Source organism: Amphibalanus amphitrite, unplaced genomic scaffold, assembly GCF_019059575.1.
Source record: "Amphibalanus amphitrite isolate SeventyFive unplaced genomic scaffold, NRLGWU_Aamphi_draft 000328F_arrow, whole genome shotgun sequence".
In the NCBI taxonomy this organism is placed as follows: Eukaryota; Metazoa; Arthropoda; class Thecostraca; order Balanomorpha; family Balanidae; genus Amphibalanus; species Amphibalanus amphitrite.
Genome location: NW_024881823.1, coordinates 199,189 through 225,678, shown reverse-complemented (window position 1 = coordinate 225,678; position 26,490 = coordinate 199,189). Strand labels below are relative to the sequence as shown.

At 48.5% G+C, this 26,490-nt stretch overlaps 3 protein-coding genes across 3 annotated transcripts; 2 read left to right on the top strand and 1 right to left on the bottom strand.

Annotated features, from left to right (window-relative positions):
- Positions 1 to 2,312: 2,312 nt before the first annotated feature.
- LOC122388596 lies at positions 2,313 to 12,793 on the top strand. The gene is made up of 4 exons (XM_043379787.1): positions 2,313 to 2,711; positions 4,596 to 6,789; positions 7,003 to 7,193; positions 12,779 to 12,793. Exons 1-4 carry the CDS (start codon positions 2,313 to 2,315, stop codon positions 12,791 to 12,793), a joined length of 2,799 nt encoding a protein of 932 aa, XP_043235722.1.
- A 4,991-nt stretch (positions 12,794 to 17,784) lies between these two features.
- LOC122388607 (V-type proton ATPase subunit D-like) lies at positions 17,785 to 23,509 on the top strand. Its single transcript, XM_043379808.1, has 6 exons — positions 17,785 to 18,041; positions 19,192 to 19,309; positions 19,536 to 19,692; positions 21,628 to 21,843; positions 22,377 to 22,471; positions 22,725 to 23,509. The coding sequence occupies exons 1-6, from the start codon at positions 18,001 to 18,003 to the stop codon at positions 22,863 to 22,865; spliced, it is 768 nt and encodes a 255-aa protein (XP_043235743.1). The 5' UTR covers positions 17,785 to 18,000; the 3' UTR covers positions 22,866 to 23,509.
- On the bottom strand, positions 23,497 to 26,356 carry LOC122388605 (cell wall protein DAN4-like). The gene is made up of 3 exons (XM_043379807.1): positions 25,489 to 26,356; positions 24,883 to 25,017; positions 23,497 to 24,460 (listed from the first exon to the last, which is right to left on the bottom strand). Exons 1-3 carry the CDS (start codon positions 26,062 to 26,064, stop codon positions 24,398 to 24,400), a joined length of 774 nt encoding a protein of 257 aa, XP_043235742.1. The 5' UTR covers positions 26,065 to 26,356; the 3' UTR covers positions 23,497 to 24,397.
- Positions 26,357 to 26,490: the final 134 nt, after the last annotated feature.

The following is a 26,490-nucleotide window of genomic DNA, read 5'->3' as shown; positions in this document are numbered from 1 at the left end:
CGAAACGATCGATATTATCTTAGATGAAGTGTATGAGAAACGTAGCAATGGCCTTCCTGCTCTAAACTTGTCTAGAAATATCCTTGAAAGACTCCTCAAAGCATGTACTAAAGATGCACCATTCAGGGGACCAGATGGACAACTGTATGTCCAAAAGGAAGGCGTGGCCATGGGGTCACCCTTGGGACCCCTCTTTGCCAACTTTTACATGGCGCACGTCGAAAATCATGTCCTCAGCGACCCCGACATCGCCCCGAGCACTTACGTGCGATATGTAGACGACTGTTTTGTGGATGTAAACGACCGTGAGCATTTGCTGAAACTTGTGAACGAATTCGAATCGAACTCCGTACTGACCTTCACTTACGAATTAAGTCGCGACGATGTTTTGCCCTTCCTTGACGTGCTAGTAGAAAGAGGTGCAAACCAGTATCACACAAGTGTGTACCGCAAACCCACCAACACAGGCCAAACACTTAACGCTAACAGCGAATGCCCGAGTAGGTACAAGACCAGTGTGATCCGAGCATTTGTCAAAAGGGCAATCCGTACTTGCTCCACCAACAAGAGCATGCACGAAGAGTTTATGCGCCTCAAACAGCTCCTAGTTAACAATGGTTACAGCAATGGAGACATAGACTCAGAAATCCAACGACAACTTGACACAAAATACAACGACACAAACATGCAGGAGTTGCAGGGCACATCACACCACCTATATTACCGCAACTTCATGAACACAGAATATGAGAAAGACGAGCGGATACTTAAACACATCATTACGAAAAACGTAGAATGCAAGGACAAGTCTGACAAACTCATGCTCCACATTTACTATCAGAGCACAAAGACGAAACATCTGGTCATGAAAAACAACCCGATTGAGACTAAGCGGCTCATGCGTACCAACGTAGTGTACCAATTTGACTGTCCCTCTGAAGATTGCAGGCTTCAGAACATCAGCTACGTTGGATACACATGCACCACTTTGTCTCGTCGTCTGACCATGCACAAACAGGAGGGAGCAATCAAGACACACATGCTGGAGAAACACAACATTAGACTGACAAGAGAACACCTGGTAGAAAACACGTCGATCATCCACTCCAACCGTGACCCCAGACGCGTAGAGATCACAGAGGCCATACACATCAGAGACCACACACCAAGCATCAATGAACAGAAAAACGCACGCCTAGAAAAACTGGCTCTCTGGGGTACAATGCAGCACACATCACACCCACAAACACGCAGAACAACACCAACACAAGCTACCCAACCCGACTAGCGCTATGTGTGACGTGATCATATTTACTGTTGTAGTATAGCGCGCTGAAACTGAAAGTGTTATTTATGATTTTACTCGTGACCTGTATATTGTTTTTCAAACGTGTCCATGTACGCATTATTTGAACGAGTGTCTCACAGTGTACTTGAAAATGAATGTATAATACATTCGAAACGCGTCGAACTTTAACGAATATTTTTACATGAACTTTGCCGATCTGATACATCGTATTGACGAAAACAGCAAGAAAATAGTCAATAAGATCATAAAAACACAAACAAAGCTTTCGAAATGTGAAAGTGCTATTACGTTTAATGGTCTTTGTCTAAAAGAAGATTTATTGCCGAAGTTTACAAATATATATATATATATATATATATATATATATATATATATATATATATATATATATATATATATATATATATATATATATATTGTTGAGGAGGAAATGTGAGCAATATGTGCGCGAGTGCTGTCCACGCGCTAAAATAATTTCGAGTGAAAAATAAAGGAGAGCAGTTGTGAGAGACAACAGGAGGACAATATGTAGTGTTTTTTACTTTAAGCATTTAAGTTAATTTGAAGCACAGTATTGTCAAACATTAAGTATTTAAGTTAAAATAAACACAACGCGAGGAGAATTATCACGGTAACATCTGGTGCATGTGACCACGGATTTAAGAATGAACGAGCCGAAGTTAAGAAGAAGGCGGAACGCTTACAAAGCCCGAGCTGCTAAGCTGAAGAGGGAAATTGAAGAGCTTTTGAGCAATGATGGAGAAAGAAGTGTCATCGAGCACTCAAACTCAAAGAGTCTCAAAGAGTGTCACTCTTGGCACTCAAAGAGTGGCACTCAAAGAGTGTCATCGAGAAGTGTCATAAATGTGATCAACTCAAGGAACAGCTGAAGACGATCAGGGAGGTCAGTGAGAACATTTGCGACATATTAGAGACGGACCAAGAAGCGGAGACTTTCATGGAGGATACGTACCAATTTACTGACGCCTGTGAAGACCTCATCATGACAGTCTCCAGGAAAAAGACCGAAAAGGATAAAGAACAGACAAAACAGGATGTGGAGGTCTCCGTTAAGGGCATCAAGCAACCCGAACTACCAGTGTTCGAGGGAGTCATCGCCAAGTTCGAAGACTGGGAGGTGGTTTTTGACGCGTTCATTGGAACCTCAAGGATTGATCCAAAGTTGAAGATGCTCTACCTAAAGAACAGCCTCTCTGGCGAAGCGTTGAAGCTCGTAGAGGGCTACAAACCATCTGAGATGGGCTATGCAAAGGCAAGAGAGGCCCTGACAGACAAGTACGGCGGAAAAACGAGACGGATCCGACATGGCCTCAATGACATTCGGCAGTTCTCCAACATCGCCGAGGGAGACACCAGGCGCCTGGAGCAGTATGCCGATAAAGTGAGCTGCCTTATCACTTTATTGAAGGAGAGTGGCTCAGTCGACGACTTATCAGATGTGTCGGCATACTACATCTTGGTGGCCGAAAAACTGCACCATTCGTACATAAAGAATTACCAAAGATGGCTGACAACCGCAGGCCAGGAAGACAACTTCGGTAACTTCGCCGAATGGCTATCAGAGGAGGCACGATGCGAGAAGAAAGCGAAGGAGATGGCGAGGACCGGAGACGAAACAAAACCAGGAAAACAGAAAACTGGTGGGAAAAGAACGTACGTTACGAACAGGATCAGCAAGCAGCATGAAAATGGTGAAGAGCAGACAGTTTGTGTGGCATGCAAAGCGCGTCATATGCTACATGATTGTGCAGAGTTCCAGAGCTGGAACGTTTCGAAAAGATATGGGCTCTGCAAGTCTGAGAGAATTTGTTTCAGATGCCTCAGTGGAAGACACCGCGGGACTAGTTGCAGGAAATTCCCAGGATGCACAGTTGATGGATGCAACGGCAGTCATCATACTCTCCTCCACGCTGAACGGCAGGAGCAAGAGCAGCGGCAGAGAGCCATGAACCGAGACCAGCCTGCGAGGTGGCAGAATGCGGCTGATATAAACGAGTTTCATCCATCTCAGCAGACCAGTGGAGCCAGTGGCACTGGTACTACGAGCAGGGCTACCAATCAGAGCTCAAGCTACAAGACAGCGACTGCAGAGCAAGAAGCCACACACGGGAAGATAGCCTTCCAGGTGGCACCAGTCTTGGTTCAACACAAGAACCGCTCGGTCGTCCTCAACGCTCTGCTCGATCCCTGCTCCGATGCCTCCTTCATTACTAAGACTGCTGCAGGCGAGCTGGGTTTCGATGGACCAGAAGAAGTGCTGCAGCTCAGCACAGTGAATGGAAAAGAAGACATCAGCATGAAGACGGGGGATGTGCAGCTTTCAAGTCTGCACAGCGCCTATGAAGCAGAAATCAAAGTCCACGTGATTTCAAGTCTCGATGGTGCATCAGTGCGTACAAACTGGAACACGGTGAAGAGCCAGTGGCCGCACATGAAGACCGTACCATTTCCGAGAATGAGTGGCGGCAGTGTCGACATTCTGATCGGCCTCTGTGCGGCGACGACCCCGCTATTTGTGCCTCTGAAGACCGTGAAGGGCGCCGATTCCGACCCAGTGGCAGTTTTGACTCCCCTGGGGTGGACGGCATTCGGTGCGATTAAGAAGTTCGCCGAACATGGATCCTCTGCGCTGAAGATGAGGGAGAACATGTCGAACTTTTCCAGAACACTGAGGACGCACGTCTCAAAGACAACATGTAAAGAAGAAATCGAAGCAATCAAGTGCATGACTGACCTAGAGGTACTTGAAGTTCGAAAATCAGAAGAAAGTCTGATGTCACGTGAAGAGCAGGAAGCAACAAAGAAGGTCTCGAAGTCGCTGATGTACAACGGTAGCCGCTATCAAGCAGCTGTGCCATGGAGGGATCAGGAACCTCAGCTGGTCAGCAACTATGAAGCAGCGATGCACCGTCTTGTTCGACTTGAGCAGTCCCTGAAGCGACTTGGAGGCGACCTGCCTGCCAGGTATGGTGCGATTCTTGAAGAGTACGTCAAGAAGGGCTACATGAGCAAAATCTTCGCATCCAAAAGAGAGCACAGTGGTGAAAAAGAGTGGTTTTTACCACACTTTCCAGTCGTCCGAGAAGAAAAGGAGTCGACAAAGGTCCGAATAGTGTACGATGCAGCCGCAAAGTATCAGGGAGTGAGCCTGAATTCACAGCTTCTCCCAGGGCCGTCTCTTTATACTGACCTGGTCGAGACACTGCTCGGATTTAGACTGCATCGCATCGCACTGATCGGTGACGTCTGCGAGATGTTCTTGCAGGTCGAGCTGGCTCCGGATGACCGCAAGTATCACCGAGTACTGTGGAGAAATATGAAGGACGAGGAGCCCACCGTATACGAGTCAAACAGATGGCTGTTTGGAAACGCGGCCGCTCCATTCGTCGCACAGTTCGTGCTAAAAGAAAACGCCAAGAAGCACGCCAGCGCGTTTCCGCTGGGTTCTGAGGTGCTACTGAAGCATTTCTACATGGATGACGGCATCCAGTCCTTCCGAACCGAACACGAGGCTGTAAAGGCGAGAGAGCAGGTCAGTACCATTTTGGAAGATGGTGGCATGAAGATCAAGAAATGGATGTCTAACAATGCGAGTGTGCTGAAGGCCATCCCCATCGAAGACAGAGCAGTCAGCTCTCAGCACTTCTTCGAAGATCAAGGCTCGGTACCAACCAAGACGCTTGGAGTAGTCTGGTCAGCAGATGAAGATCACCTGTCCATAGACACGTCAAAGCGAGGAGGCCTCTGCGGAGAACTGACCAAAAGAGCGTGCCTCAGGGAAATGGCATCCGTCTTCGATCCGCTCGGCCTGTTCGTGCCGCTCACCATTCGAGCGAAGATGCTGTTTCAGCAGACGTGGAACAGCGGAGTAGACTGGGATGACGCCTTGCCAAGTGACCAGCAGCTGAAGTGGCGTGAGTGGTTTAAAGATATACTGCAGCTCAGCAGCCTTTCAGTGCCAAGATGTATTCATCCTTTCCCAGACGCTACCCTCCAGGAGATTCACGTCTTCTGTGACGCCTCGGAGAAGGCCTACGGCACTGCTATTTACGTCGTCTCCGAATGTGAAGGTAAACGAGCTTCTCAGCTCGCGCTGGCTCGCGCTCGGGTAGCGCCACGAGGGAAGATCCAAACTATTCCAAGACTGGAGCTCATGGGCGCCCTGCTAGGATTGAGGCTTGTGAAGACGCTGTGCACAGCAATGAACAAGACACTAGAAGAGGTGCACTTTTGGTCCGATTCGATGGACGTGCTGTGCTGGATTCGGAATGAGGTTCGCCGTTTTCAGCCGTTTGTCGCCCACAGGATATCAGAGATCTGTGAGGTGACGTCACCTGAACAGTGGCAGCACGTGTCGGGGACAGACAACCCGGCAGATGCGCCTACCAGAGGCTTAAGTTTTAGTGAGCTGAAAGAGAGTCGGCTCTGGATGGAAGGGCCCAAGTTTCTGCTAGAAGACAGTAACGAGTGGCCACCGAAGAAGAATTTTCAAGCGGAGCAGTTCGACAAGTCTGAGTTCAAGAAGGACCAGAAAAGCACATTCGCTGTGAGAGCTCCGTCAGGTCCCAGCTGCCGACTTCTCAACCCGGAGGACTTCTCAAGCTGGACAAGGCTTTTGAGAGTCACAGCCTGGGTGCGGAGATTCGTGAAAGTTCTGCGGAGGGAAACTGCGAACAGAACTCAACTGGACAAGGAATTGAAGCCAGAGGAGATACTGGAAGCAGAGAAGTTCTGGGTGCGTCAGGCTCAAAAGGACTCGTTCCCAGAAGAAAGAGAGCAGCTCGAACGAGCGGCGACGACCGGCACAACGGCACGGAAAGCCTGCCGGCGAAGCAGTGTGAAACAGTTGAGTCCATTTCTGGATGAAGATGGAGTCATCCGAGTGGGTGGTCGACTGCAGCGATCGGATCTGAGCTTCGAGACGAAACATCCGATGCTGCTACCGAAGAACCACATCATCAGCAAGCTGGTGATTCAGCATCTTCATGTGAAGGCTGAACATGGCATGGGCATTGAGCACACTCTGGCTGACCTCAGAATGCGATTCTGGATCCCTGCAGCGAGAGAGATGATAAAGTCCTGCTCCCGAAAGTGCGTCACATGTCAGAAGCTCACAAACAAGCCCGAGGAACAAGAGATGGCACCGCTGACGACGTCACAAGTACAGTCAGGTGGTCTGCGAGCCTTCGAGGTATGTGCAGTGGACTACGCTGGCCCGTTCCGGACCAAGCAGGGACGAGGGAAGGTGCGACAGAAGCGCTACTTATGCATCTTCGTGTGCCTGCGAACAAAGGCGGTTCATCTGGAGATGGCGTACTCACTGGACACCGCCAGCTTCCTGCGCGCCCTGATGCGATTCATGTCGCGCCGCGGCTGTCCAGCAGAGATACGATCAGACAATGGGAGAAACTTCGTGAGGGCCGCGAAAGAACTGAAGAAGGAGGTCCAGGAGCTGGATGGCGAAGAAATTCAAAGAGAGCTGTCGCAGCATCAAACGAAGTGGACTTTCAGTCCACCTGGAGCACCTCACTTCAATGGGGTTTGTGAGGCGCTCGTGAAGGTAGCCAAGAAAGCACTGACGAAGACGTTAGAACGAGCGGATCTCACCGATGAAGAGCTGCAAACAGCCTTCTGCAAGGCTGAAGGACTTCTGAACTCACGGCCCCTTACAGCCGTCTCTTCCGATCCCAACGATCGGCCGCCGCTGACACCGGGAGACTTCATCACGGGACCGTCGAGAGTCGAGATGGCTCCCTCAGCAGGCAACGAGGGATGCAGTCTGCGACAGCGCTGGCGACGCTTGCAGCAGCTCAACACAGAGTTTTGGCGTCGCTGGTTGCGTGAGTACCTGCCGACTCTGCAGGTGCGGCAAAAGTGGACCGAAGCTCGACAGAATCTGAGGGAAGGAGAAGTTGTCTTACTTCTCGACCCGAGCGCACCTCGAGGAAACTGGCCGATGGCGAGGGTGGAGAGGACGTATCCTGGCTCAGACGGCCTGGTCAGAGTGGTGGATGTGAGAACGCCAAAGGGGCTTCTGAAGAGACCAGTCACCAAGATCATTCGGCTGGAGATGGAGCAGTGACTTGCTCCAAAAGACGATGGGGTGAAGTTCTGAATGACATGAGGGGGTCATTCAGGGTCGGGGGAGATGTTGAGGAGGAAATGTGAGCAATATGTGCGCGAGTGCTGTCCACGCGCTAAAATAATTTCGAGTGAAAAATAAAGGAGAGCAGTTGTGAGAGACAACAGGAGGACAATATGTAGTGTTTTTTACTTTAAGCATTTAAGTTAATTTGAAGCACAGTATTGTCAAACATTAAGTATTTAAGTTAAAATAAACATAACGCGAGGAGAATTATCACGGTAACATATATATATATATATATATATATATATATATATATATATATATATATATATATATATATATATATATATATATATATATATATATATATATACATATATATATATATATATATATATATATATATATATATATATATATATATATATATATATATATATATATATATATATATATATATATATATATATATATATATATATATATATATATATCTATATATGCATACATCGTTGAACACGACAGCATTCCTTGTGTTGTTGAGCTTCTTGGACTCATTTTCAAAGCGTCGTACTATACTTTTCTGCTCAGACGTTAAAGTAAATAGAAGTTGACCGAAGGAAGCAATGATTGTTAAAGTAAGAGCTGCAGCTAGGTATAAATGTTTTCCCATGTAGTTAAAATGAAACTTCTTTGTTGAATAATAGTCTATTTAAAGTAAAGCTTTCGATCAACGTTGATCATCATCAGTACAAAATTATAAACGATAGATGCCGCGCATGAATTGTCACAGTTATATACAAAATTGCAAATCACATCATTATGTTTTTAACTCGGCACCACGTTTCTGCAAAAGAAGTTTCGCATTTCGGCCTGAGGCGAACTAGATGAACGAAGATGAACAATAAAGCACATCATACTCGTATGTACACACAGTAAACCTATGTGTTAGTCATTTGTCTGTCAAAGAGAGGGATGTTCGTCAGGGTCTTTGTATGTGTGTTGATGATCGGGGATGTGTCTCGAATGATAATGGTCTCTGTGATGGCTAGTCGTCGTCTGTCGTTTTGTCGTGCCAGTATGGTGGTGTTTGCTGTCAGTAAGTCTCTGGTAAGTCGAATCCCGTGGTGCTCTGAAAGATGTGTTTTAGGTCCTCCGTCTTGTAAGTGCATTGTCAGTCGGCGGCTGAGTGATGTGGTCGTGTGTCCAACGTAGTATACGTTACGGGTTGCGCAGTCCCCGGTAGAACACTGAAAACGATATACTACGTTGGTCTGTTGTAGAGTTGTGGTTTGTTCCATGTTGTTCCGCATGATGAGTGAAGAGGTGCGAGGAGACTTATAGTATATTTTGAATCGTAAGCGATGGTCAGGCTGGGCCGGTGTCACGTTCTTCGAAATGATGTCTCGCATGGCCTTCTCGTCTTTTTTCCAGGATGGTGTGAGGGTGTTTCTGTAGTATATGTCGATGTTGCTACAGGGGTTGTGTCCTGTGTTTGAGTCGGTGTTGCATGCTGTCATGTACTTGTCAATCATGTCACGTGAAATGTCGTCGAAGTCACGGTTACTATAGCCATTGTTGACAAGCATCTGCCTCACTCGCTTCAGTTCACGATGAGCCACTTCCCACGTCGAACAAACTTTTAGGGCTCTCCTGACGTACGACCGAATCACACCGCGTCTATACGTATCAGTACAGTCCCCATTCGCATTCATACATCGTCCCATGTTTGTCGGTTTCACATAGACATCTGTATCAAAGCCGTTGTCGTTAGCATGAATCATAAGGTCAAGGAAGGGTAATTTCTTGTTTACGTTGAGCTCAGTAGTGAAGGCAAGACCTGACTCAGTTTGGAGCATGTCTCTCAACATTTCCAGATCATCTGCACTGCGCACGTCTACAAAAATATCATCGACGTACCGGCGGTAGATAAAGGGCTTCGGTTCACATTCGTTCAGGACCTTACTTTCGATGTGGCACATAAATGCGTTGGCAAATAAGACACCGAGCGGTGAACCCATCGCTACGCCATCGACCTGGTGGTACATTTTGCCAGAGGGACATCTAAAGGGGACCTCGAGAGTGCACGCACGCAAAAGGGACTCTAGTATGTTTCTAGGTAACTTGGGTGCCGCGATACTGCTGTTGTACACATAATCAAGTATGATTGCGATAGTTCTTTTGACTGGTACGTTGGTAAACAGGCTGGTGACGTCAAGTGATGCTAGTATACCGTTGGGTTTGTTGGCTCGAAGAATGTCCACGAAGTCTTCAGTAGAGCGAACGGTGTGATCAGTCGGGATGTATGGCGAAATCAGTGCGTTTAGCCTCTTAGCCAGTTGGTAAGTCGGTGATGGAATCTGGGATATGATAGGCCGGATTGGTTTTCCCTCTTTGTGCGTTTTGACATTTCCATATAGGTAGCCCGGTCGGTACTCACCAATGATCTTACTGAAATGAACATCATCTACTTTTGCGTTTGCTGCGTCGATGAGCCGGTTCAGTTTCGATTTCAATGCTTCGGTTGGGTTTCGTCTGATTGGCTTGAACTTCGAGTTGTCGGAGAGAACGTCGTCAATCTTGCTGAGGTAGTCTTCTTTATCCAAGATCACGTAGGTTGCACTCTTGTCGGCTCTTCTGATGACAATAGAGTCGTTGTTACGGAGTTCGCGTGCTGCATTCCGGAGGGCAGGTGTGAGAACACCTCGGCTAGATCGGTGTCTTTGTTTCGTTGATTCCGCTTGGAGGTCACTCTGAAGGTCAGAATTCAGGTGAACCTTTCCTTCATCTTTGAGCTTGCATAAGTCCTCAAAAAGTATTGCAATCTCGGTTTTCTTTTTGACTGCGTCATACTTGGGAAAGTGATGGCAGTTTATTCCCAAATTAAGGAATTCTTCTTGGTCGGGTGTCAGTGTGTGTGAAGAAAGGTTCACAAACCACTGACCTTTTTCGGGGACAACTACATCTCCCTTGTAGAGATGTGACAGCTTCTTCAGAACACGACTTCTAGCTAATTCGTCATGGTCGTGTAGGATTGCGAAAAGTGATTCATCTAGTCTTTCTTTCAGTTCTTGGTTAACCTCTAAGGAATCATAATCTGCTTTATATCTGGCAACGTTTTCAATCTGTTTTGTCAGTAGCTCCTTCTTGCGTGACAGTTGTTCAGTTGTCAAACGTCTTCGAAAATCGGTCACAAAATCCTCATGCTGCACTGCTCGGTCGTGGATATTTACATTTGCATATTTCGGAAGCAGGTTTTCTTTTATGCATACATCGTTGAACACGACAGCATTCCTTGTGTTGTTGAGCTTCTTGGACTCATTTTCAAAGCGTCGTACTATACTTTTCTGCTCAGACGTTAAAGTAAATAGAAGTTGACCGAAGGAAGCAATGATTGTTAAAGTAAGAGCTGCAGCTAGGTATAAATGTTTTCCCATGTAGTTAAAATGAAACTTCTTTGTTGAATAATAGTCTATTTAAAGTAAAGCTTTCGATCAACGTTGATCATCATCAGTACAAAATTATAAACGATAGATGCCGCGCATGAATTGTCACAGTTATATACAAAATTGCAAATCACATCATTATGTTTTTAACTCGGCACCACGTTTCTGCAAAAGAAGTTTCGCATTTCGGCCTGAGGCGAACTAGATGAACGAAGATGAACAATAAAGCACATCATACTCGTATGTACACACAGTAAACCTATGTGTTAGTCATTTGTCTGTCAAAGAGAGGGATGTTCAGCTCAACAACACAAGGAATGCTGTCGTGTTCAACGATGTATGCATAAAAGAAAACCTGCTTCCGAAATATGCATATATATATATATATATATATATATATATATATATATATATATATATATATATATATATATATATATATATATATATATATGTATATATATATATATATATATATATATATATATATATATATATATATATATATATATATATATATATATATATATATATATATATATATATATATATATATATAAGAAAAAGCTTCAGACGTTTCGATAAGTATTATTATCTTCGTCAGAATAAATGGCCTCATCGTTTCGCCGCACAACACAACACATACGTGGCGCACATATCAACATGAGCGTGATAAACATATTCGTGCACGTCCAATAAAATGTACGCATTAAAACAGAACAGGAAATTCAGACACTATACGTACTACGCGGTCTCCTACCAAACGAAAACGACTCAAATTTACACACGATGACATACACGCCTATTCCATAATCACCAGATCCCTCCGGCCGCGTTGCTGTTCCAAATTTTGTGAAGACATTTTAATTTAAAGGAAATAGTTCACTTTCACGATATTATTTTTTTTGCAATGGATTTATGATTTTTTATGTTCAAAATGATCAGCAAAGAAAATAAAACCTATTTATAACAAAAGATTATTTTCTATATTTTGATATAGGAAGAACTTTTCAGTTTCTGTAAGGCACTCGCGATCCAGTATGAAAAGAGCATGGGTCCCAAAAATTATTCAGAAACTAGAGAAATTATCGCGGCCACCGGCATTTGGACGATCTGCTGCTGCTGAATGTCCTTATTGATCAGTACGAGAATTTCTCTAGAGTTCTCGTAGATAATTTCTCTAGTTTCTGAAGAATTTTCGGGACCCATGCTCGTTTCATACTGGATGCAAATATATGCAAGGCACTTTTTCGGGACGAGAAATAGAATATCTTTGCCTAGGGTGATCGTTGGGCTGTAAAAGCTCCTGATTTATGCTCGTCTCAGCCCAGGCTACGGAACTGCTATTCCAGTTCAAAACCCATGTTAAAAAGTGAACTATTTCCTTTAAGATTTTGTGGTATGCTGTGCCGCCTGACGGCTGTGCCCTGCGGGTCAGTCTAACTCGTCGCCAGCCGACACCCGTTCATCCGTAGCGCTTGTTCATTCCCTCCTTTCCGCCTTGCGTTCCCAGCAGATTCATCCACCGCTTCTCTCTTGACCGCCTGTACTCGACATCTTGGCTCCACACTCTTTCTAGCCCGACGACCCACACATCATCTATACTATGTCCCGGGGCAAGAAAGTGGAGCCGAACCGGGAGGGACACAGCAGGATTACTGGCCCTTATCGACGACAGGTGGTTCTGGATGCGAGTGTACAGACAGCCGCCCGTCTCACCCACATAGCACACACATCGACACACATTGCACCATATCCCATATATCACATTTACACTCCTACACCCAATCGTTCGGTCATAAGTGGTGACACACCCATGTCTCGGTCCCTGCACTAACTCCCCACTCGCATATGTCCGCTTACAAATGACACAACTCTTACCACAGTTTTGGACTTTGCGCTCGCCTTCGCCAGATATCACCCGCCTAGTCTTACCATGCACCAGTATGTCTTCTAGATTTTTGCCTCGTTTGTACGCTACCATTGGGTCAGAGGGAAATGTGATATATGGGATATGGTGCAATGTGTGTCGATGTGTGTGCTATGTGGGTGAGACGGGCGGCTGTCTGTACACTCGCATCCAGAACCACCTGTCGTCGATAAGGGCCAGTAATCCTGCTGTGTCCCTCCCGGTTCGGCTCCACTTTCTTGCCCCGGGACATAGTATAGATGATGTGTGGGTCGTCGGGCTAGAAAGAGTGTGGAGCCAAGATGTCGAGTACAGGCGGTCAAGAGAGAAGCGGTGGATGAATCTGCTGGGAACGCAAGGCGGAAAGGAGGGAATGAACAAGCGCTACGGATGAACGGGTGTCGGCTGGCGACGAGTTAGACTGACCCGCAGGGCACAGCCGTCAGGCGGCACAGCATACCACAAAATCTTAAATTAAAATGTCTTCACAAAATTTGGAACAGCAACGCGGCCGGAGGGATCTGGTGATTATGGAATAGGCGTGTATGTCATCGTGTGTAAATTTGAGTCGTTTTCGTTTGGTAGGAGACCGCGTAGTACGTATAGTGTCTGAATTTCCTGTTCTGTTTTAATGCGTACATTTTATTGGACGTGCACGAATATGTTTATCACGCTCATGTTGATATGTGCGCCACGTATGTGTTGTGTTGTGCGGCGAAACGATGAGGCCATTTATTCTGACGAAGATAATAATACTTATCGAAACGTCTGAAGCTTTTTCTTTTATAATTTTAATGGCCACCTGCTGATTCTTATATATATATATATATATATATATATATATATATATATATATATATATATATATATATATATATATATATATATATATGTGAGAGCCCAACGGCCTTAATCGATTAGACACATTCCGTTTTGAGTGCCTAGCTTCGAGGTCTGACTGAGTAACCTACGTCTGGAGGTTCCGTCCCGACTCTTGAGGCCCCTGGCCCGTGCCGATCTCTGAGGGCCTCTGAGAGAACTACATGCTATTGCTGACGCTTGTTGTTTTGTTGGGTTAGGCCCTTTCGGTCTGACGAGACCATTTCAGAGCCGGAAGGATGATAGGAATTAGGGGGAAACATTGGCCTGGGCAGGCACCCTAGTGAGTCACCGGGACTGAGCCCGTCCAGAGGACAGGCCACCCAGCCCCAAGGTACTCACTGCACCCGGCTACGGGGTGCGCTCCCTCGGTAGCAGCGGTGCCGCTCCAAGGGAGTAGCCCGCATGAGATAAAGATGCCTGTCCAGCCCGGAGGGTATGCGGCGTGGAGGAGAAGGATTTCAGTATCCTGAGGATAGAAGCGCGGAACGGGTGTTGCTTGCTGAGGCTGACGAGGGCCTTGGGCTGACGCAGGGGGATGTCGTCCCGGTTTTCCCCATGTATTATTCGCCAATCAGCTTAACACTACCAGTGACGTCACTGGTGGATCGCCAATCGGGGCCGTCCGGCCGGCCGGCCGGCCGGGCCCGCAGAAGGCCAAACGCAGACGTTTTCAGAAAAGCGTAGGCCGTATAGATACAGTCGCAGATGGAGTTTTGCTGTGATTCGGCTCTCCAAGAGTGCGTCAGCGGACCAGGACCCGGATAAAAGTCATAGTGAACCGGCATCTGATAAAATCCGCTCACGGCTTAGCAGCCGACTTCGACCCTTCGCCCTCGTAAAGCACAAAAGCTTGCCGGTCATCAATCTACCTGCATCTCCTCATCTGCTTAACACGCGCACTGCAGCGGGTCTGAGCCGAACACGAACTGCAGGGGGGGGGGGGGTTGAAAACAACCCCCCCTGAGATCTCGAAAACGGCGCAACGTAGCGACAAGCGGTAAACGGCGTTGGATAGGTTAAGATGAGATCGACAAGAAATACTAAGATCATTTTTGGGTCAGGTCAAAAACGAGGTCACCAGAGGTCACCGAAGACAAAATGTTACGATTTTCACAACAGGAATTTCTCGGTAGTTTTTCTTGAATAACTTGCCTTGCACACAAGACAGAGGATCGATTCGAACGCCATCGTTCTTAGCTCGTCAAGGCGCATCGAATGATATATAATATGACCTCGAAAGGTCAAGTTGAAAATTTGACCTCAGGTCAAGGTTATGACCTGACCGAAATAGGTCATGTTGCATATCATTCGATCCGCATTGACGAGAAAAACACGATAAACGTCGAACGGAGTCTCTATCTCTACTCAATCTCAAGTTATTGAAGAAAAACCGCTGGTGACCTCAGGTGACCTAAGATGACCTGGAGATCACCTTCCAAAGGTCATAAGTGATATGTTTCGGTGAAATCACCAACAGGGACCTGTAATACTATGATCCTGAGCGTATTGAAGTCATAGGATGGCATTCAGAGTAAGTTGAAATTTCTCCCATTGACTTATAATGGGCCGGTCGCAAAAATGACCTGACCTTAGGTCATCGATATAAAAATTCCGAGATATACAAGTTGTAGCTCGTGATGACTTTACTATTTCCTGTGGGTTTCAAGATCATATCTCAACAACTGTGGGCTTGGTGGGATTGCAAACTTCGAAATTTACGTTTCGAGGTAGGGTCACTTGACCTGACCTGGTGACCTGACCATAGGTCACCTGGGGTCAAAAATTTTACTCAAGGTGTGCAAAAGTTGTGAGAACAGGTATGCAAAATTTGGCGGCGCTACGCGCCGCCGTTTTCTCGCAATTTGCGAAAAACCACAGGGGGGGTTGAAAACAACCCCCCCTGCAGTGCGCGTGTTAATGCCTATATCGACCAGTTACTGCAGCCGTTTTGGAGCGGCTCACGGCCGATAACACGCCGAGCGTGCGCTAGCCGCCGGTGCTAAGCGCTAACCATGGGTCACCGGCGCGGCGCCGCTGACCCACGAGGGGGGGGGGGGCTGCTAATTAGTTGAGCCGGAATTGGGATAGAAGCTGGTATGGGATTGGGATAGAAACTCAGCGAGACTAAGGGATTGTGTTTTGCCTTCGGTAGGCCCCCAAAAATCACCGGTGTAGTGCCCTCAGGGCCGGCGGTTATGAAGCCTTTGGAGGCACTGGGTGTGGGCCCTCACAGGTAGGTACCGGTGTGAGGCCCTCGGAGGCATTGGTGCGGGGCCCCAGAGGTACCGCTGTGGGCCCTCTGAGGTGCTAGTGTGTGGCCCTCAGAGGCGTTGGTGAGGGTCCTCACAGTTGCCATTGTGGGCCCTCAGAGACACTGCAGTGTGGGGTCATCACAGCCGGGTGTGAGACCCTTAGAGCTGCTGGCTCGAAACCCTTTATAAGCCGACAGGGGCTCTCAGAGACCGACAAGGGGCCCTCAAGGGGTCTGCGGTGTCTTCAGGAGGAGCCCTGTGGAGTCCTCAGAGACCAGCAAGGTACTCTCAGACGCCGGTGGTGGCCCTCAGAGTCGTCGGTGTGGGGCCCTCAAAAGTACCGGTGAGTGGCCGTCCGATGCGAAGGTCCCGTCTTAGGCCGTCAGAGGCTCCGGCGTTGAGCCCTCAGAGCCGCCGATATATGGCCGTAAGAAGCACTGGTTTGGGCCTTTGGAACTTCATTCAGGGGTGCCGGTTGAACTCAGGTGGCAGTGTGGGGCCCTCAGCTGGGCACCGGTTTGGGGCTTTCACAGCCACCGGTGAGGGCCCTCGCAGGCGCCGTTGTGGGGGCCTTCAACCATTGGTTTAGGGGGTCATCACAGGCGTGTGTGGAACCCTTAGAGCTGCTGGTCCCTGATAGGCCGGTAAGGGCCCTCAGAGGCCGGCAAGTAGCCCTCAGAGGTCGCCAATGGGCCCTGAGAGGCCGGCAAGGGGTCCTCAAATGCCGACAAGGAACAATAAAAAGTCGGTGTGTGGCTCTTATGGAGAGAAGTGTGGCTATTCGGAGCGCATAAGGTGTTCTTTCGAGCCCTGTGGGGCCCTTCTGAGTCGAAAATGCCAGCGTGGACCCTCAGCCGCCAATTGGCGTCGCAGGGCCCCTCGGGCCCGAGAGGCCCCCTGATCCGATGGGGGCACGTGCCCCCTGCCCCCCCCCCCCCCACTCCCTCCGGGTGCAGATAGAGAATGCACTGGGCGGTGCGGGACACAACAATTGCAATCGTTCCTTCTCCCGTCGCGAGGTCGCCCATCCGACCCATATCCCAAGATTGTCAACCCTGGGGCTCGGGTCGGCTATGTATCGGCAAGGAAATCAGCTTTAGGTGGGTAAAAAAGTTATTAAGAGTCATTAGTTGTCGTTACGTTCAGTAATAATACCGATAAAGTGCCAAATGTACCCGACGTACGGCTTGGAGCCGGGCGCCGCGCGGTCTCCACCAGTGACGTCACGCTAATGCTTAGCGACCGGTCCATTGGAAATTGCGGGATGATTCTACCTCTCTTATACGGCCTTGGGCTGACGCTGCAGTCGCCCTCTGAATGTCCCACGCCAGCCTTTAAGGGCCAAAACCGCTGCACTGACTTCTGAGGGTCGACGCCTACGGCTCGCGGCAATTTTTAGGGTCCCATCGGCCTCCGAAGGGCGGCCCAAGATCGGTTTCGGGTTTCCGTTTCAGAACTCCCTACCTCGATACGTGAGGGACACCATGTAGTTATTCAAGCATGAATCAGCCAGCTTTAGTTATCCTAATAATTGCTTTATTTGCTAACACAAGTGACGTCACCTATGCCAGGACAAGAACGTATCACGGAACGTACTGACGGTCAAGATCAAACAGCGCACTGCGCAGTCACGTGATCTGCATTCATTGAGTCTTGTTTTATTCGTATACAAAAAAAACTAAAAAGGGACGATTGTAGATAAGAAAATAATATAGCACATTTGATTATATTAAGTTATCCAAAAAGAAAAAAAAATCAGTTTGGCATTGCAACTGCTAAAAGCATGCTAAAAGCCTTACATAAATTGTGTACGAAAAGGAACAACAATAGTCATCTGACGTTAGTAAATTTCTGCTTTTGTGGCGCTCTTTAGACATGTCTGGCGCTCAAAATTATTCAACACACAAGTCTCTATTGCCCCTGTCTCGAAGGAATTTGGTTGTCTGGGTGCCTGTGGTTATTTACTGTTTTATTACTGCAGATCAGGCCAAACCTGAGATAACTCTGAGAATTCCAGAAATAGGGACGCCAGCGTCTTCTCTTCAGGTTTCTAATTAGCATTCATCAAGTTCAAGAGCAAATTACTAGCAAACATGTCTGGAAAGGATCGTCTTGCCATTTTCCCATCCAGAGGGTAAGTGGCCATTTTTTCATATTTTCAGCCTCACAATATTATGTACGCTTTATATTTTTCCATGTTTTAATGCTTGATGATCATTTTTGTAATATGTTCTCAGACTTACATAATAAAATGAAGCAATTGCTAATGCTCACCTCAGTCTATCATTGTTGAATTCTGTTTGTGTTGGTGACTTTGTTGCTTAACTAGTCATGGAAATTGATATTGTTATTGTGATTATGACTACTACACTGTCAAGGCCATGTGGACAAGGCAATAAATGGTCATGTAGAATGGCGCAGCTGGGTGTACTGTCCGAGAGGTTTTGTTGTTTTAGCATCAATTTTTCCAGTTGCAGTTATTGTGGGTAGATGTTGCAGCTACCTGGCTGGATAAGTTAGATATGTGTATTATTGCATGTTGTGATACTAATAAGCTTCATTCAATCACAATTTAAACAAAGGACATTCATGTCTCCAACCTGTCTGTCAAATGTAAGCCTTTAGCCAGTAGGTTGTTTTCATCTTTTGTTCTGATGGTAAAAGAGCATGGAGTGACCAGGCCTGTTGGGACATTAAATGCTTGAAAAGTGGCAGCTCAAGGTTCATTTGACAAAAGACAAATCTCATTGTTGTTCAGTTCAGTATAAAGGAGAACATCTGGAGAGAGTGAAAATATGATTGGAGATGGCAGCCCTTCACTTCTGTGATATCATTAGCTGATAGCTATGACACTCATTGGAGGAACAAGAAACTGTTGGTGAGACAATTGTTTAAAGGTTAAGAATATTGTATGAGAAGTGTGCCAGTCGCCAGACCAGAGTAGAGGCTTTTGCTTGCCATATGCACTACAGTGTAAATGTCTGTCATTATTGTTTATAACCTTGTTGTGTAAATATGTGTCCTGTGGTGAAGTCAAGCTTTATGGCTCAACTTGTGATTCAGATCATGTGCATGCAAACTTCATAACTTAGGCTTAATTCAGCAACAAGGCACACCATGCCTGTAACAAAAAGCATGATGCATCTTGGGCATTTACCAGACAGCGTGCAAAGTCCAGGCATACACATTCAGCAATCATCTCATATCCCACAAGGACATATGTGAGGTGAGGCAGAACTTGTCTTCAATTGCAGTATTTCTGAATTGTCTTATTTCCATTCCAGAGCTCAAACAATGATGAAGCTTCGTCTGAAGGGCGCTCAGAAGGGACACAGTTTGCTGAAGAAGAAGGCTGATGCTCTCCAGCTGCGGTTCCGTACCATCCTAGGAAAGATTGTGGAGGTACGTTTTTCCTGAGGTGTAGGATGTTTGTTATCTTGCCATCAGGTGCTGATAAGTCATATGACTCATCCATGATACAATAAGGCTTCTCCTTCTCAGAGGCAGTGCAGTTTTAAGTATATTTCTCGCATTTCGCCTATTCCGCCGATGCCATTGTAGTCCGGGCACTGACACCCCAACTCATTGCCACCTATCAGGCAGTAACCTCCATACCGTTCCACCACAGACGAAGACGCTGATGGGCGAGGTGATGAAGGTGGCAGCCTTCTCACTGGCCGAGGTCAAGTTCGCCATCGGAGGCGAGACGTCGCTGCCGCAGGTGGTGCTGCAGAACGTGAACAAGGCGCAGATCAAGGTCCGCACCAAGAAGGACAATGTCGCAGGTCAGATGGGGTGCCGGGCTGTCGTCGAGAGGTCGTATCAGATGTGGTAGAGTTGTCTCAGATGTGGTATCGTTTTTTTTTTCTCAGATGTGAGGCTGAGGTGTTCGATGTGTCTTTTTGGTGCGCTGGTGCTCCATAAATTAAGTCACTGAAAGTTATCTTTCGTGAGTTGGGTTATCAGAGTTTGGTACAAAGCTGGTACACTCGGGGGTAGATTGATGTTCCACCACTCCCTACCCATCGGGCTCCCATGGCTCAGCACTGGCTGCTGCCAGTGGCAGTACTGAGCAGTGCTGAGGGCAGGCAACACTGGCAAGTGGCAGCAGCCAGTGCTGAGCCATGGGAGCCCGATGGGTAGGGAGTGGTGGAACATCAATCTGTCCCCGAGTGTACCAGGTTCATGAATGGATTCGACGATTGCTCTAAATGACTTTTTTTTGACGGGCTTACTGTATCTTGGACTTTCGCCTGTTCTAACATTTATTACGGAGCGAGCGAAGCGAGCGTAGTCTTTCCTTAGATTAACGGAAATTTCTAAGTATGAGCGGCCGGCCGGCCGGCCGGCCGTGGTCACGCTTTTGCGAGGCTTATATCTCAGCAACCACTTGACCGATTTACATGTGGTAATTTTTGTAGGGTAGCTCCATTCCTTCTACCAAGTATTGGACTATTCCCGATGCATGTGGGTGACCCCTTATGCACGTGCCACGTGCAAAACGAAGAGGTGTCACTTTTGTAATTGTTGCAATATCTCGGTAACTACTTGGCCGATTGCGCTGAAAGTTGGCATGTAGGTAGGCACCCACTATGCAATGCATATCCATGTGCCAGAGTTGAGGTGCTGCTGCACGTGCGCACGTGCAGGGGTCGATTCCAGATCTCGAGAACGGCTGGACCGATGGCGCTCAAATTTGGTACATGGTTAGGGACCGGTTAGTAGGGTGCCGTGCAAAAGTCAGTTGGGACCCATTTTGCACGTGCGCACGTGCAGGGTGCCGCTTCCAGATCTCGAGAACGGCTGGGCCGATTGTGCTCAAATTTGGCACATCGCTAGAGACCGGTTAGTAGGGTGCCGTGCACAACTCGGTTGGAGGTACCCCCTCGCAATTTCGCACGTGCAAGGCTCACCCTCTCGCTCGCTCCGTTAGTCGCCCCAAAAGGCGTTATACTGGTTACGGAGCGAGCGAAGCGAGCGTAGTCTTTCCTTAGATTAACGGAAATTTCTGAGTATGAGCGGCCGGCCGTGGTCACGCTTTTGCGAGGCTTATATCTCAGCAACCACTTGACCGATTTACACGCGGTAATTTTTGTAGGGTAGCTTCATTCCTTCTACCAAGTATTGGACTATTCCTGATGCATGTGGGTGACCCCTTATGCACGTGCCACGTGCAAAACGAAGAGGTGTCCGTTTTGTAATTGTTGCAATATCTCTGTAACTACTTGGCCGATTGCGCTGAAAGTTGGCATGTAGGTAGGCACCCACTAGGCACTGCATATCCATGTGCCAGAGTTGGGGCGCTGCTGCACGTGCGCACGTGTAGGGGTCGTTTCCAGATCTCGAGAACGGCTCGACCAATTACCCTCAAATTTGGTACACAGTTAGGGACCGGTTAGTAGGGTGCCGTGCACAAGTCAGTTGGGACCCATTTTGCACGTGCGCACGTGCAGGGTGCCGCTTCCAGATCTCGAGAACGGCTGGGCCCATTGTGCCCAAATTTGGCACATCGCTAGAGACCGGTTAGTAGGGTGCCATGCACAAGTCAGTTGGAGGTACCCCCTCGCAATTTCGCACGTGCAAGGCCCACCCTCTCGCTCGCTCCGTTAATCGCCCCATAAGGCGTTATACTGGTCGTACGATAATCGACACCGACACCTTTCAGCGCCGAAGGCTGAGCTCTAACCACTACACCTACCTCACCCCGTCCCCGCCGACAGGTGTGACTCTGCCCGTGTTCGAGAGCTACCAGGAGGCCACCGACCAGTACGAGCTGGCCGGTCTGGCGCGAGGCGGACACGCCGTGGCCAACATGAAGAAAAACTACCAGAAGGCCATTGAGCTGCTGGTGGACCTGGCGTCGCTGCAGACCTCGTTCGTCACACTGGACGAGGTCATCAAGATCACCAACCGGCGTGTCAACGCTATCGAGCACGGTGAGTCTTGTCGTCTCACTACGGGGTGAGAGCGAGGGATGGAAGTCAGATACATCACACCGGCTTGCCCTCAGCGTACATTGGAAAAAACTTGCACTTAAGATTATCGACGTGAGGCCCGATTTTTTTTTCGTCGTTAGCTCCGACGTTGCATTAGTACGAGCATGATAATCACGCATAGCGGTGGTTCAGCGTTTTCGACACCCATCAAGTGAGACAACCTTGCTCAGTGGGCCGCACGTTTCCTTTATTCGACTCTAATGGCATTATTGGAGCCTTGCCGAGTTCTCGAGAATGTCATCCCGCGCTTGGTCCCGCGTTTTCGAATCAAGCAGCCGGCAGGTCAAAAGGCTACTCCGGGTCGTAAAGCGAGACTGTGCTATTGGGGTGCTCGTCCGAATGATCTATTTTTAGATGAATCGGGCCGGCGTTCAGCTTTCCTAGAAACTCACACTTGGACGTAACTGTGAGCGATAGTGTTTCTCCGTTGATGTTTGGCTGTGAAATTGACAGCATCTCTCTATTCATTTCAGTGATCATTCCTCGCATTGAGCGTACGTTGGCCTACATCATCTCGGAGTTGGACGAACTGGAGCGAGAGGAGTTCTACCGGCTGAAGAAAATCCAGGTACGGAAATCGGCGACTGGCTCTGGTATTGGGACCACAGCAACCACTAGGCTAAATGTGGAATGGATGGACCCTGTCTGGTGCTGCCACCTAGCAATGAAGCTGTCTGTTAGCTCTAACTTCGTAGCGTTTGTTGTGTAATTGACGTGACTACGCACTACGTGCCATATAGTTTTTGCTTGCATCTTATCTGGAATACTGCTAAGAGCTTATCCAATACCTCTTCCTAACCTCCCCTATGTGTCGTTCCCAGGACAAGAAGCGTATCGCCCGTAAGAAGAAGGAGGCGCTGGAAGAGCTGGCAGCGGCGGAGCGCGCCGCCGCCGGCGTCACCGACGAACCCGACACCAAGAACATGCTGGACGAGGTGGTGGACGAGGACGTCATCTTCTAGAGCGTGCTCTCCGACACTGGCTGGTCCGTGCGGTTCGTTGGGTTCCCTCTTCTTCCTCTTTTGGGTACACTTTCTAGAGGCCATCTTTGATGCAAGGCTCAACGGGAAGTTCCAACTTTCAACACACTCGTATTGTGTTTTTAGCTGCGTAAATTAATTTGGAAGTTATATGAATTGAACATATTGCAAATGAAATTGCAATATTCAGTCATTGTTCATAGCGTTTCACGAAAACAACGACGATAGCCAGTGTCCCCTAATCGCTGTTTTGTTCTGATGCGAGAGTGTTGTATATAGCGTGTATTGTGATTCGTGGAGATGATATATTGTCCCGGAATGAGTGTAGGTGTGATGTGTCTGGATGAACTCCTCCCCTGCTGCATAGCGGATATGCGGGGAGCTGATGAGACATTCCTGTAGGTATGCTACTGGTGAAACTCAGTTGGATAGATTTGGAGAGATCTATCAAAGTCTGTGGTTTGTGTTGGTCAGTGTTTTGTCCCAGGCAATTGGGAGATAGAAACCGCCAACAAATCATGATATAATTAATGATTTCGTCGTATTTGTGTCTCGCTGGCTGCTTATAGATAAGATGCGGCTAAATGTGAATTTAATTGCCCAAAATACACACATTATTTAGCGTGGTTTATTGATGAAACAGTCATTTCTTATTAGCGTAACTCAGCAGATGTCGTTAACTTCAATTCTCACTAGCAAATCGTATAGGGAGCTGTCACTCACAAAGCAATGACAAATCAAGTCCAACTATGCTACATTAAAGTCTGTTATATACATGGTCAGGGGAATCACCCACATTTCCTCGGCACGAGGCATAGCACACACAACTGATTGTTCTTCGATACAAGTTACTCCCCGATCTCCCAATGCCCACTGTGCGACATGACACGTCTCGCGACGCGACCCTCTTCTCTTTCATCGTCCAACAATAACTGCCCACCGTTGGCGACTGGTTTCGGCACTCAGAATGTTCCCTTACCCTCGGCCCGTCTTGACGCCACCGACATGGGCCAACATTGAGCTCAGTCCATATCCTATCAGCACAAACCTTAGCACCAACCTTGGGTCGGAAGATGGCACCACCGCTGCGAACACTACGACGCATCGCTGCCGTTTCCGTTCAGCTGCAGAGTTTATCTGCATCCACTCGGCTTCGGCACACACCACACAAGTGTTCACAGTCGTTCGACCTCCGGCAGACACCTGTTTGGGGTATGTCTCTCCACAGGCGGCGCTCACGAAAGGCCCGGGCTCGGCATACGACGCACTACATAGATCGGTCCCCGCTGCCTGAGTGACCGAGGCAGGCGCTTGAACATTAATGTGGTTGACATCTATTCGCTCCATCAAAGAACTGTGTGAAATGTCAACATGTCGCACTCGCACTGTGTCGTGTTGATGACGTTGATCGGGTTTTCCTGATGTCTGTTGTTCAGAGTTTTCTCAGCTTGTTCTGGGTGATGTCTCGGCTGTCTTCCTTCGCTTTCCGATTTCATTTCATTTCCCGATGGGTTTCAGTCTTCATCTGAGCTCATCAGAGTCACCTTATCACCCGATTGGAGGTCTTCGGCCATTCGCTGCAAAACAGGGTGGGAGAGGTCGTCACTGACGTGCGCGTCTGTCCTGTATAAACGTCGGTCATTGACACCTCAAAAACGTGATTCCTTTGAACCGCCACAGATGACAGAACGGGTGACTGAAACGTCATTTCATTCGTGTCGGAAAATGTCAAGCCAGATGAGTCACGTCTGGCTTTTGGAAACAGTCAAGTAGATGATATGTCATCCAGATATTTAACGGCTAGCACAAGCCGATATGATATAACTACCCAACTCATGGAATTAGCTGATGTTAGATCTGCTAAGTTTGGAGCGCCAGATGGCACACTTATTCAACTTTTCCCCTAGCCCTAACTCCGTGCCTAGCCCTAAGTCTAGCCATTTGTAGAGGCTGAATGGGGCAAGGGTGCCCGTGCCCCATCCAGTCTCTATTGACTTACACCGATGTTTTTCCGTCGCTGGTTCCTGTCAGATCGTCGTTTGGCGGCTGTGATTGCTGCCAAGGCCACCAAGGCCAACATCACGATCACGGCTATAGACGCCGGTACGAACGCTGGATCGGTGGTCATTGCAGACTGCCGGTTACAGGGGGCATGGGGTCAGTTATTTGGTGTGTCACCATGTGGGCTGCTTGGCGTTATAAACAACTTTTACATTTGACAACCACTCACATAGCTCACGGCTGTATCCGGCGTATGGCTATGTCCGTCCGTGTCATGGCCAACTTACATCTTCGATGTTAACGAGTGTGTCATGGCTACTTGAAACATTTTCGACGTCAACGTGTCAAAATAGCTGTTAGTGTGAACTTTGCTAATTCCATCAAGTAATATGTCTCACTTCCCAGTCGCTGTCACTTGGGCTGCATCGTGTGCGATGGAAGACTCCACACTGTTTCCCTCGATATTTCATCAGCCACTGCATATGCATAATAAATTATCAGTTCTGTTGAACACTCCGTGGAATTGGAGCTGCCATTAGCATATTGCCCTCAGCCCTGAAGGTTTATGAGTCCCTACCCACTCCAGCCCTTTTCAAGAACTTACCGTCCAGGTGCGATGAGGATCGTACTGGTCCGAAGCAGCTGGAGGAGCACCTCCTCCCTGTTCCCCGGAGGACGTCCATTCCTCCGAGCCGGAGGAACTCGCCGGAGGGACCTCGTCGGCCGGCTGAACAGCCGTGGTCGGCGCTGCGGTGGTAGTGGTCGTGGTTGTTGTAGAAGTGGTGATTGGAGCCTCTGTGGTAGTGGTGGTGGTGGTTGTTGGTTCGGTTGTGGTGGTTGTTGGCTCAGTGGTAGTAGTGGTGGTGGTGGTAGTGGTGGTAGTTGTCGGCGGCTCTGTAGTTGTAGTTGTGGTCGTGGTGGTGGTCGGCAGCGTCACCACCTGCTGCGCCTCCGCTGCCGGCTCGAGTCTGGACCCGCTGGCCGCCGGCCCGACCAGCACCAGCGGCAGTGTGACGACCAGCACCACGGTGGTCAGCGCCATACCAGCGCCCAGCGCCATCAGCAGCGCCCGGCGGCGCAGCGAGGCCGTGGCCACGGCGGGCAGCGCGCCGGCCGGCGGCAGCAGGTCCTCCACGTCCTCCCCCTGGGAGATGATGGTGTAGTGCCGGGTGGCCGCCATGGCGACGTCCTTCGTCCGCCGGTCGGCCCGCTGGTCACACCGCCTCTACCGGATCGAGGCACGCCGAACTGTCGCTTGTGTCCGCTCTGACCTTAGCGAGGACGGCGAAAGCCCAATCTTGTCGATTCCGCTCCTCGATTTCACACACTTAACTCTTGAAGCATACCACTCGCTGCTCGTTCCTCCAACTGCCCGCGTCACGTAGTTCGCCGCCGCTCGGTCCGAACTCCGAACTCGACTGTGTAACGCTGTGACGACCGGCCCGCGCCGATCGATGCTGCGTGACGGCCCCGTCTGGTGCCCCCCCCCCCGCCCCCTCCCCGGCGGGGCATGCCGCAGGTGCCCCAACACCTGTGCCTTCTCACTGTGATACCGGCTGTAGGCGCGCTCTGCTGCGAACAGGGAGAAACGCGGTGTAGATAGGTA